Below are 12,691 nucleotides of genomic sequence, written 5' to 3' on the forward strand. Positions count from 1 at the left end.
GTTCCGGGCAACCCCAGAGCATATGTCGGAATTCCACTCCCTCTGAATTGCAGCGTGGGCATACCGCTGTTTGTGTGTTAAAATATCTATTAATTTGACCTGGGTGAGGCATGCTCTCTGCAAAACATAGAAATGCTCAAGTTAAAACCTGGCGTTTCCGGTACTCTTCCATTCTCTCTCCACAAGTTCTCCCCATGTTTTCTCGGTGATTGGTTCCCCTAGGTCCTCTTCCCACCTCTGACGCAGTTTACTCAAGGAAGGAAGGAAGGGAGGGAGGGAGCGGGCGAGCGTTTTGTGTGCAAGTCGCCTATAAAGGCAGGTGACTGCCTTGTATGTCCCTGCTGCAGTTATTACAAATTGACATCCCTTCGACGTCGGTGGTTCTGTGAGCCCCTCTCTCCAGTGTTTCCGTATCGCTGTTGGGAGGGCAGTATGTAGTAGGAAATCTCTCCCAGGTATGTCCTATCGCTCTTTAAGGTCATTGAATGGAATCGGGTTGCCTTCCTCGTATAAATCCCCCACTGTGGACACTCCCATCTCCCCCCAGACCTCCAGTCTACTCCAGTCTCCTCCATGGGGTAATTCCTCACAGATAGTCAGTGGGATCTCCGGGGCGTAGGAGCACTGAATCGTAGATCTTCGGAGCACCTACAAACCGTTTTTAGTTCTGTGGTCATCTCCCTGTTATATGGGAAGTCTCAACACCACTCGCAACAGTAGTCTCGTACGTGGCGTTGAATCCCCGTTTTACCAATCCTCTTACTCGGTGCTCCACCCATTTCGTGAGCCACTGAAGCTGGGCCGCCAAGTAATAATATTCAAAGTCAGGCACTGCCAGCCCTCCCGCCGCCTTTGGCCTCTGAACGGTGGTACCTGTGATGGGTGAGGGCCCAATGTATATCATCACACTCCTGAACCCTAAAGCGTGTCCAGCAGGACACCACACCACACCGCCCATACGCAGTCGTTTCCTGGGCCTAGCTGTGTTTCTCTGAGCGTCCAAAACCTCCCATCACCTCTTCACTAGACAATTCTGTTAGTTAAAGATTCCAACCACTCCCCTCTCTCACCGAGAACGGTGCTGTCTCTCGAGAGGCGCGGAAGTGTCTCGTCTGTGCGGCTCTGGGCTGTGTTTTCCTGCAGGGTTTACACCCCCACCGGCCGTCATCTGACGCACAGTAGGACGCTGAGCGGTCTCCTCGAGTGCCCTCCGCCGTCTCCCCCTGGGGCCTGCGCTTGGCCGTCTCTTTTAGATGCGCGGTGGCTGCCGGAGCCTGAAGCGAGGTCTCGCCTTGGGGTTGCTTGTTGTTTTTGCTGTAGAGATTGAAGTGTCTCCTGTAATCGGAGTAAAATGCCATTTCATTTCGGCGCCTTTATAGACTCTCTGAACTTTTGTGAAAGATCATTGCAGCTCTTCCATTAATAATGAAATGTGGGGACAATAAAACGGCGCTAGTGAGTGCCGGGGGACAGCCCGGAATTAATGGAGGTGACCGGCTCCGAGAGCTGCTGGGGCACGGATCATTCGCAGCTTGAGACCAGGAGCGCCTACCTCAGGGCGCGGTGGACGTGAGCGCTGCTCGCGCTCCCAGCCCTTCACGCGTGTCGGCGGCTGGGGTGTCGTTTGTGTGCATTCGCCTGGGCCCTCGCCTGCAGCTTGTGACCAAAGACCCTTGCCTCGGGGCCACAGAACCCTGAGCGCATAGAAGCTTACCTCGGGACGCTGGCAACGTGAGACCTACACAGTACTCCACTCCCATGCTCCGTGGTTGGGGCCTGGGTATCGCTCCATTAAGGCTCTTGGGCTCACCGGAAGCACCGGCCTCTTGGTTCTGGGACCCTGAGCAGAGACACCCCCACCCCACGGACCTGGGTCGTTAGCACAGCTTGAGACCATGCAACCACCCCCATAATTAGGTGCCACGATATGGGCTGTGGGCAGATACACCTGCCTGGGGCCAGGCTGCAGGATATGGCCAAAGGCACATAACCCTGGGACGGAGCACATTGACACATGACTTGGGCTTGGGCTTGAGCTCACCTCCCCCAGTAATGTCTGCAACCAACCGCTATTACTTTAGTCCACCATCACAAACAGTCACCTGCTCGCAGGGGCCCGGCCCTCGTCTGCAGATTGTGACCAGCGACACTCGCCCTGGGAACCTGAGCAGAGACACTTGCTTCCGGGCCTTTGAAACAGGAGCACAGTTTGATACCCGCCTCCCTTCCTCCCATCTCGACCCGGCCCCGTGATAAGTGCTGCTGTATCTCTTGTGTGCAGTCATCTTTCCCAGGCACTTGGGCCACGCCTGCAGCTTGTGACCAAAGAGAGGCCCCTGCTCCAGGGCTCCAAGCCGCTGGAGCCTTGAACGTTTCTGGTGCGCAGAGGCGCTAGCCCCAGGGGCCCTGTGCTCCACACTTACAGCTTGTGACCAAAGGCGTCTCCTGCAGGTCACTGCTCTCGAACCTGGCTTGTGGCCCTCAGTGTGGAGCACACCTTGTGAATAGAGGTACCTGCCCCTGGAACGGGAGTACAGCCCAAAGGCCCAGGGTTATTGCATGAGCCAGGCTTGTGAGTGCAGGCACGTGTTCCTGGCCTTTGGGGCCCCAAACGCCACTTTACTTGACCTCCTTACCTCGAACATGGCCTGTGGGCAGACACACCCAGCAGCACGCCCTCAGCCTTCACTAACAGGCGCCCCGCATTGATGCTATGGGGCCCTTCATGGCCTCTTAAACCCAAGGCAACTTTGCGTTCTGCTCGGTCATGGACATTTGTATAGTGGGCTCCTGCCAGCAGCATCGCCAGGTAGCGCCGGGGGTGTCTCTGCACCCCGCTCTGGTGTGTGGCTGGCCGCTCCTTCAGGCTGCTTCTAATACGAGGCCGGAGGAGACGCTACACTCTGCCTTTGGAGGAGCCAACCAGGAGTCTGCATTGGCTCCAAGAGCCAAAGCACCAGACGAGCCTTCCAAAGATGTAAATCAGATAATAAATATCATGAAAAATTGGGGTAAGAATATTAATATGGAAAGAAACATTAATTTTCAACATTTCTCATCGTCACAAAGTACATGCACCGAATTGAGTTGAATTTATTGGAAAAAAAATAATATATATATAATATATATATTATTTAAATGAAACATTCAAGAATACCCCATGCTCTAATGACGTTTGCACAAGTTACCTAAAATGTGTCAATTTTTAATGTTGTCTACGTATATAGTTTATATTATTAAATGTGAAGCAAGAGTATTTTATAGGAACCATCTGTGAGTGAGGTTTTTCTAGAGCGCATACCGGTAACCAAACTTAGTTAAATGTGCTTTCAAACTGGATAGTTAAGGAACATGATTCATAGTGAGGTAAAGTGATGGAGGATCACACAGTTCGATCATGTGGAGAACCCGGGATTTGAGTCCAGGATGCCATGTTGTACGGTGCAGAAACTGTAGTGAGATCCTTCTGTCTTCCATTTAATGCCAAAGGTCAGTGTTTTGTGCTCAGTTATTCTAATGTTATTCGGTTAGTGTTTAAATATGGGTCCAATAAATACACGCATCGCACCGTAAACGGACACTTTACATACATACATGCATGTGCGTGGTCATTCGATTTAAAGGTGCGCTTTTCTGTTTGCAATGTTCCACAGACAGTGAAGGTCGAGCGGCGGCGCGCAGAGCACGCGCTGTCTGAAATCGCGCTGCAGGAGCGCACTCCGTGGAGGCTCAAAGAACTCTCTTTTTTGCTAATTATTTAATTGCGGTCTTTGAGATGTTGAGCTTCTCCTAAAATCATTTATTTTCACAAGTCAGCCGAGCCAGAAATTTCATTATCATAAAATAGTATCTGCCTGACTTGCATTACTCTGCTGGCTCGCCTGGTTTGACAAACAGACCAATTTTAGGAGAGGCTCAATGACCGCAATTAAATCAATCACAGAAGAGGGTTCATAGAGACCCCAAAGTTTGCTGCTCCGGTTACAGCGCTTAAAGGAGACTTGGAGTGTACAGCAGGGCTTCAGTGAGGTGGTATGCCACTGTTTAAAAACAACTTCCACTGAAAAATCTGGGGTGGGGGATATTGTCCACTGGGTCCCCCCAACTCCAAAATCGGGAGGCGGGGAGGAATATATTCTTCCTGTCCCCCACGGTTCCTAAACCCTGTCCAAAGATGTGAATGTGGCGCGCAGTGTCCAACTTGGTTTTCATGTGATGCTTACCTGCGGATATCCAAAGCTTGAAAGATGGAGACAGAATATGAAAGGGTCAGATCAGGTGTTGAGAGGAGAGATGGGGGCACAGGTATAAGGTACAAGGGCGAGTATGAGATGTAGACCGTGTTGAGGGGGTGATGGAGATGGTCAGAGGGCCCGATGAATCCAAGCTAGCCTGGGAGAGCTGGCAGAAGAGCGGAAGGGAAGGGAGCTGAGCTGCGAAGGGACAAGCAATACAATTTACAGGCTTACAATTCGCGCTTGCATTACCCAGTAGAAGCATGCAATTGGGATTACATTTATGTAACCCATACTACAAACTCGAAGCTGACACGCTTGATGGATGAATGACTAAAGACGTTTGTAAGGTGTGTGCTACCTCCAACGTGTTATGTAGTAAAAAAAAAAAAGTGTGGGGAGGGAGGGATCTTTAAAGCAGGAGAGCCCAGGTAATCCCCGGAGCCGCAGTGAAAGTAACTTCGATGCAATGGGACCTGCTGCAGAGAAGGCGCCATCTTCCCTGGATTAAGCCTGTACTTGGGCACAACTATCAGTGACTGGCTCTGGTTTCTGAGAGTGTGTCCCAGAGTGTAATGTGAGGCTTGCTGACTGAGAGAGTGCTGACCCAACTGATGCATACAAAAAAGTGATGGATGAAATGACGGAATTAATTTCCGTCATTGGTTATTACTCAGTGCCGCGTCCCAATCCATTGTTATTTTGTACACCATGCCACCTCAGTTGGGGCCCAACTATATGCAAATCAGCATCGACCCAGCTCCAAAGGGAGCAGTCCTGCCGGAACTGCTCGATTCAAGCATTCCATCCATCACTTGTATGTGTTGGTGTGTTTGCCTAATGGGGCAGGGAGCCTGGATGTGGGTCCCATGCACACTGTTTCACTGGAACCAAGCTGCCATAGAGTAAAACTGCAAAAACTAAGCTCTCTATTAAATTAGAATAATAGTCCAAATGCAGTTTTTGAATGTTAAAAAAGTAACAAACTTTTTGACAGAGTGGTTGTAAATGTTTACCATTAGTTAACTGTACATTTCTTTGCTGGCTTTCTAAAAGATTATGTTCCATATCTTGTTAAATCTGGTGCAAAATCGACTCTAGTCAGTGGAACACATTCCATGGTTGCCAATCGGTTGTCTCCACATCATGTGTGGCACTTGGTCAGTCTCTGATTTTAGCAAACTACCACTTCTGTGCTTCAGCTTTCACCCTTGACGTGAATCCGCATTTCCCAAAATGCAAGACGCTGTTGACTAAAAAGGCTGGACTACTCTAAAGGTGTCACCTGTCAATCAGACCAATTTTCCATTACTGGTGCTTCTCTGCAAACAATATTCTGAAACCTTTTCTATGCACCTTCTGTCACTTCCCCAGGTACCTCTTTCTCTTTTGTGACTATTCGAATGTCTTTCACCCCTACCTCCTCTTGAGTCGACTGCTGTAGGGGATTGACCTGATTGGAGATAGTAACCGCGTGACTTACTGTGCTCTAATTAGCGCCTCTCTCAGGGCGTATAGGAGAAAGGTGAAAAGAGAAAGAGCGGCCTTCTGTGGCGACTTGCCTGTTTGAGCCAGTAAGGGACTGGGTCAGAAAATCTATCTGCCCTGGTAAATGCCTTTTCCCTCTTCTCTCTCTTTAATGCTAATACTAAATACCTATTCCCCCCTGTTTCTGTGAACCTCATACTTTGCTCACTAGTGGAAACTTCTCCAGCCATTTACATTCATTTATATCCAGCCAATTACAGCTCAGCTGCCATCACATCTATAGTTATTGTGAAGCACTCCATGGAGTCTGGCCTATATGGACACTACTGGAGTTGTTGCACTATTGCTATTCGACCTTTCAGCTCTCTTTGACAGAGTCAGTCATCCCATTTTGCTCTGGAGACTGAAACCTATAGAATACAAGTCACTATCACTTGACTCCTAACCAGCAAGAGTCACATTGAATCCCTGTCCTCTTCCTGCTTTGATGTTTTCCCCTCAAGCGCAGAAGTCTATCAGATACACCATCACCCTCCTTTATAATGTGGAAGAGACACCTGCGTCCCTCCGCCTTGCCCTGCTCTCTTCGCCTGGATACCCTCACAGGTGATTAGCCGCACTATGCAAATCCAGATTGATTGAGAAGGTCGTCTATACCACTGACTACTACTAGAGCTGATGTCCTTTATCCTCAAATGCTACAGCTTACACGTGTGATACACAAGCTTGATGAAAACGTAAGAGCCCACCTGACATAGATTCCTGTGCTATGGGCCAGTGCTCCTTTGTGGTTCATCAGTGGACAAGAGTGAATCACACCAAATTAATTACTTCAAAAACTGAGATGGTAGCATGTGATAAATGGACCACTTACGGCCGTCATCAGTCAGGATAAAAGATCCGAGGTGATCGCCTAACTTATCAGTTTAAGCTATGAAGGTCTCCTATATAATAAGATGTCTAAATCAAGTCTTTCTTGAGCTAGGATTCCATTAAACAATGCACGTTATCCTCCGTCTGCTACTCTCCTTTCTAGTCTACACCAATGGTATATACTGCGGATCATCCCGCCTCGTGATTAGTAAGCTACAGAGAATCCAGGATGCAAACAGCAAGACATTTCCTTTAGGTTACAAACAGGTTGTGTATCTCATCTGTTCTTCAGTCTGTACAGTGGTTACCTGTGGCGAGATGTAGCCATGTGTGTAGCACATCACGCCATTCATGTCTCAAACCCCGGCTTCCTTATGCAACAACTCATGGCCTAACACCAATCCAGGGTTCTTGGATCTGTTGTGGCTGCACTCCTGTTTGTCCCTTCCTTCAATAAATCACTCCCTGGAGGAAACTACTTCTCAGTCCAGACGGCTAAGATCTGGAATACACTTCCCGCAAATAAAAGCTTAATTTGCAACCATCTTGAATTCCCGAGAGCACTAAAAGCCTTGTTCTTACCACACTTATAACTACTATATTATAATTAACCATTAAAAACTATAGCAGTCAGAATGCAAGATGGCATTTATGCATACACTTTCCACTATACTTTATGCTTAAGTGCAGCAATGATGACACCATCTATTTAGAGAATGGCTTCAAACCTCACGCAATTCGTCCAACAACCCCCCATGTAGGCCAGTCTGCCATCAATATCCTTTTTAACAAAGCACTCCAAAAAGGTGCCAAGAAACTCCGCGGAATTCTGAGCTTTTCACAACCCTGTCATGGGGTATGAAGTATAATATTGATTCAATAAATACATGAGGCAACAGGACAGTGCTGGCGGTTTGACCGGTCCTTGTTTATAAACTTAAATCAGATTCCAAAATGTTTTTCAGGCTCAACAAAAAGTCTGATAGTTGTTTTTGGAGATCATAGTGAAAAAAATATTTACATTGGCATCATGCATCTGATGTGGAAAGTTCCAAACTACCATACAACTGCTATCAACATAGAAACAGGCAAAACATGATCATGACCATACAAGGTCTTGTACTTTGCGTTGGTTTGGTTACTATTACTCCCATCCTGTGTAGGTCCCTGGGTTTCATTTTTCTTTTCTTTTAAGCCAGTCGTTTGCTATGGCTTCCCACACATTAGTCCACCTGATATATAAATAAATACCAGCATTTGTAAAGTGCACAGCTACCTCCGGAGAGGTGTCCCGGCGCTGGGGGCCGTCGGGAAGACTAAGCGAGCTATGGCCCAGAGTCACATGGTGCTGGGCTAACCTGGCGCCGGGGATCAAACCGTGAACGCTGTGGTCTGGAGTCGGCCGCCCTGGCCGCAGCAACACCCCCTCCCCCCATCCCCACACCCTAACCTTGCTATCAATTTTCCAACAAAAGATCACCGCACTCCTCGAGGTTTACCGTGAATAAGACCATTTCTTATATATATATATATATATATATATATATATATATATATATATATATATTCTCCCCGAACAGAAACATCAAGAAGTGTTACTACAGTGCAAAAAAGAAAGCTAAAAACAAAACTAAAATTGGAGGAAAGCAAGCAACAGTCTAGAGTAAAATATTATACACAGTTCATAAATGCCTCCTAATTAGTAAATGTACTGTTCACTATTCACTGCAGTTTAAGCCTTTTGGTTCAAAAGTATCTTATGTGATGATATAAAATGACTCCTTTCTCCTGCGTTCCTGTACACAATCTCTCTCTCTTGGACGTTTGGGGAGCCTATCTATGCAGAAAAACCTCAATTTTGTCCACCCCCTCCCCCTGATGTGAGGTTTAAAAATGTCTCAGTGCATGGTTCTTAGGATCCCTATTGGTACTAGTCCGAATGCGCTTCAGTATTGCATTTTTTGGAAGGGAATATGGTACTGCCAATATATTTCTTTCCACCTTTCTATTTTGGGATCCGGAAAGGAAGTGTGAAAAAGTTGGAAGATTTTATTAAGATCATGAGCATATTGGAGTACATTACATTGAAAGCTCGCCGTAGGATGGCCACCCCCCCACTGCACATGACCTTTGACCAACCTCTTTCATTATTTATTTTTTTTTTTTTGGTACTGGAAGTACTGTGGTACCTCGCTGGGTCCTGTGTTGATGCAGCAGTATATATTTTTTTAACTTTCAAAAACGGTGGCTGGAGAGAAGAGTGTCCTATGTCACCCCACAGCCCCACATGAGCCTCCTGCTCTCTTATGCAATTTTTTTTTTTTTTTCCAGAACTCTGGGATCCTGACCCTGCATCTTGTAATGGTGTGCACAATATTTTGTCCCTATGTTGCGGCCACCCAAACCCAACACTCCGATTTGGCGGTTCTTAATCGGAGACCTCTGAAGTACCGAAATTGGCCATTGGGAGAAAAATCTCTCTCGACTAATCAAATACGTGTATTTTTTCCAATTTTGGTAGCTATGTTGTACCACTGTACCCACAGTCAGAACATATCTAATTTTTTTCTGAGGATTAGCACGTTCATGCCTAGCATGAGCTGCTCTTTAAACACTTATTTCTAAAACGCCTGAACGGACTTCCAAAGCACAAAAACTACGCCTTCCGAGTAAAGTTATAACTTTCTTCAAATTTTGATGTAATTCCCTTCTGCTGTATTTTCTTTATTGGCGAGCAACCTTTTGAATGGGAATTAATATGAGAAATCACACTCTTGTGACCTTCCTTTTACTTGGCCCCTCCTGATGAATAAGTGCAAAACCTTCCTCGAAGCAGCAAAGGTGGATGAATTTTGACCAATCCTCATTAAATTTTCTAAAACTTCCAAAGCTGTTAAAGAAAAAAAATGCTCTTTCTATGGAAAGTCTGACATAACTAGCATCATTAGTATAAAATCACACACACACACACACATATAAGCGTTTATACATATATCATACGTAAAGAAAGTTCTTGAAGCCAAATCTCTGGAGTCACTCTGTTTATTTCAAACTTGATGAAAGTGGCAGCGTGCCATCCTTAGAGTAGTCCTACCTGATGCGTTTCAGCCCATCATTGAGCCATGATCACAGGTGCTAATGGTTGGTAACTTACACAACCAATCAATTTGAATGCTGCCATGATGTATTTCTGGTGTCGTCATAATAAACTGCAACGACCAGCATGCTTTGCAAGTGCTGTAAACATCAACTGTCCGCTCGCAGAATACACAGTCCTGGTAAAATACCATTATGCTCCTGCTGTGACTAAATAGTTCCGTAATCACATTGCCAGTAAATATATATATATATATAATGCTGAGTATGAATATTCTGTGAGATGAATGTCAACATGCTGAGTGACTAAAGCAATGATAGGAGACCCCCACCGAGACCAGTGGCACCAGTCAATAGCGTAGTTTCATTTTCATTTTCTCACTGATTATTGCTGAGTCATAGTATGTCCCTCCACAGTATCAACCTTGTATGTCTATTTTATGACTTGGGGAGTTCTCTGGAGCACCTATCAGTGCTTCACTTATGTACTCACCAGCACTGTTGGTATAGGTGCGCCATAGTGTGCAAGTAAACTGTTGTGGAGGATGAATAAATAATTTCAGCTTTTCGGCTGCAGTGCATTTTGTGCTCTACTTTTCTGTTTTTACATGTGTTCAGGTGTGGTGTTTTGTGTTGTTGTGATTTATTTGGTTCTGGTGTACTTATGTGCCTTTTTTGTTTTAAATTTCTATATTGCTGTTGTATTCTGCTGTTGTGTTGCATTCTGTTTTGTGTGTTGCATTCTGTTTTGTGTGTTTTGTTGTGCTGTTCTATTTTTGTTGTACTAATTTGCTTTGCATTATGCTGTATTGTTTTTTAAATAAACAAATAGAGCTAGATTCCAAGCAAAACAAACCTATACTGTTCCAGTGGCAATCATTTCCTACTGCCTTAGCTGTAACATAGTGCTCGAGCTCTTCAGGTGTTTAAGACACTGGTCAGCCCAAAAATGTGTCCTCGACATGCTTTAAATGAGCCATTCCATTCACGAGGCTGGCGATTGATTCTTATTTGGGTTATTGTCAGTTATATATATTTGAGAACTTTTAGGTGGGGCTGCAACACTTTGATGTTTCGAATTATGCTTTGTGTTTTGATGTCCCATGATATAAAATGTAATAAAAATAACAAAATGTAACTTCTAGTGCTCACTTTGTGGCCAGGCCCTGGAGGCAAATGGGAAGTACACCTGTTGTATGGTGCTAAGGTGCATGGCAGAACTACTGTAGGGTCGTGATAGACATGTGCTCATCAATAGGGCCTTTCATTTCTTGCTGCTCTTTCCCTCAGGTCCTGCAGGCTCGAGGTGGAGAGACTATGGGGCTCTGGCCATCATCATGGCAGGGATTGCTTTTGGCTTCCATCAGCTCTACAAGGTAAGAGCGAGCTGACAGTGTGCGCTTCTTGACCAGCATCCTCTGCCCCCTCCATCTCGCTTCTCTCCAATCTTGTCACCCCTCTGTTCTCTGTTGAGTAGCCTCCTGTGTTCCATCCTATAGCTTCTCTCCAATCCAAAGACCCTTCTATCCTCTATTACATCTATTCCTTGACCAATTTCCTCTGACTCATCCTATCGCTTCTGTCCAATGCAATGTCCCTTCTATCCTCTGTTACCTTTATCCTTTGACCAGTTTCTTCTGTCTCATCCTAGTCCTTCTTTCCAATCCCGTGACTTCTCTCTCCTGTGTTACATCTGTCTGTTGTAATACCTCCTATCTAATGTCTCCTGTATCCCCTGTAACCTTTAACTCTTGACCAGCCTCCTCTGTCTTAGCATAGCCCTTCTTTCCAATTCAGTGACCCTTCTGTACCTTGACCAGCTCCTCGGTCCTATCCTTGCACTTCTCTCCAAACCAGTGGCCCCTCTGTCCTCTTTTACCTCTTGACGAATCTCATCCATCTGGTTTATACTTCTAGCTTCAGATTCCTCCCCTGTACAGTATCTCACAGGTGCCTGACTGGAACCCGAGATTTTCACATTGGTTCTTCTGCACGACTCTAGGTGGCACTGTATTGCTCTGCATTGGACTTGTTTTGCCCCAGAAGTGACGTCGCGGTGGCACATACAAGCATCACTACAGCATGCTGACAACAGTTCTTTTTTTTTTCTCTGTGCCTTTGACCACCAACCTGGAGCTTCACTCCATTTTTTTTGTCGGTTTGGCTATTCCAGTGTGCATGGGAAAGATTGCCCCACTTAAAGACTACACGGTTCAAACCATGCTGTGACTGTCATAAACAGATATTGGTGATGGACCTGAACTCTCTCTGGTGTTTGGGCATGAGGCATTACTCGAAGTCATGTGCAGAAAGTGTTGTGTAAGGAAAATGCTGTCATGCACCCAAAGGCAATCCGGTACTGTGAAGTGATGTTGTACATTGACAAACATCGATAGAAGCCATGCAAGTCCCGCTCTAAATCGATGGCGTGAACCCTTCCCTTCTCTTGAGGTAGTTCCGGCAATAGGATCCTCTTCACGGTTTGTCACCTGTAAGTCGTAGTCCAAATCAAAGTGGAAACACAAGAAGACGAAGCAGGACTCCACCCCATCTCACCACTCTGTAACTAAAGAGAAGTTGCAGGGGCATCAAAGTGCCACCCGATCTCACTCCTGATCTCTGATTGAGAAGCCGATCTCACAGTTGATCCAGATGCTTCAGAGTTTCTCGGGCCATCAACACTGCAGCAAGCCAGACACCCAAGTCGAGCATCTAAACATCTTAGCCATCCACGTTCAGGGGATAGAACAAAAGCTGCATACTCAACACCATGATCGTGAAGGTCCAGCAAGACCGGGAAACTACATACTACACATGTCACTGCCCCCAAATAATTGACAAATTAGCAGTGGTACCAGCCTTAATGGCAGATTTGCTGGGGGCAGTTAGGGACTCCCCTCCAGAGTCCAAATTGGCAAAAGTCTGTGAACACAAGGTATTCAGGGGAGAAGGTCGGGTGAGCCCTCAGACCCCCAGGAGCTGCTGTCCCAGAGAAAAAG

At 46.2% G+C, this 12,691-nt stretch overlaps 1 protein-coding gene across 1 annotated transcript in view; it reads left to right on the forward strand.

Moving 5' to 3' along the window:
- The window catches only part of PEX14 (peroxisomal biogenesis factor 14), a 377,016-nt gene that overhangs the window by 316,300 nt on the left and 48,025 nt on the right, over window positions 1-12,691 (forward strand). The window contains exon 5 of the mRNA XM_085609840.1: window positions 10,983-11,068. Coding sequence (XP_085465966.1) covers window positions 10,983-11,068 — 86 coding nt within the window. The remainder of the gene's footprint in view (window positions 1-10,982; window positions 11,069-12,691) is intronic.

This window comes from Triturus cristatus, chromosome 1_2, assembly GCF_964204655.1.
Source record: "Triturus cristatus chromosome 1_2, aTriCri1.1, whole genome shotgun sequence".
NCBI lineage: Eukaryota > Metazoa > Chordata > Amphibia > Caudata > Salamandridae > Triturus > Triturus cristatus.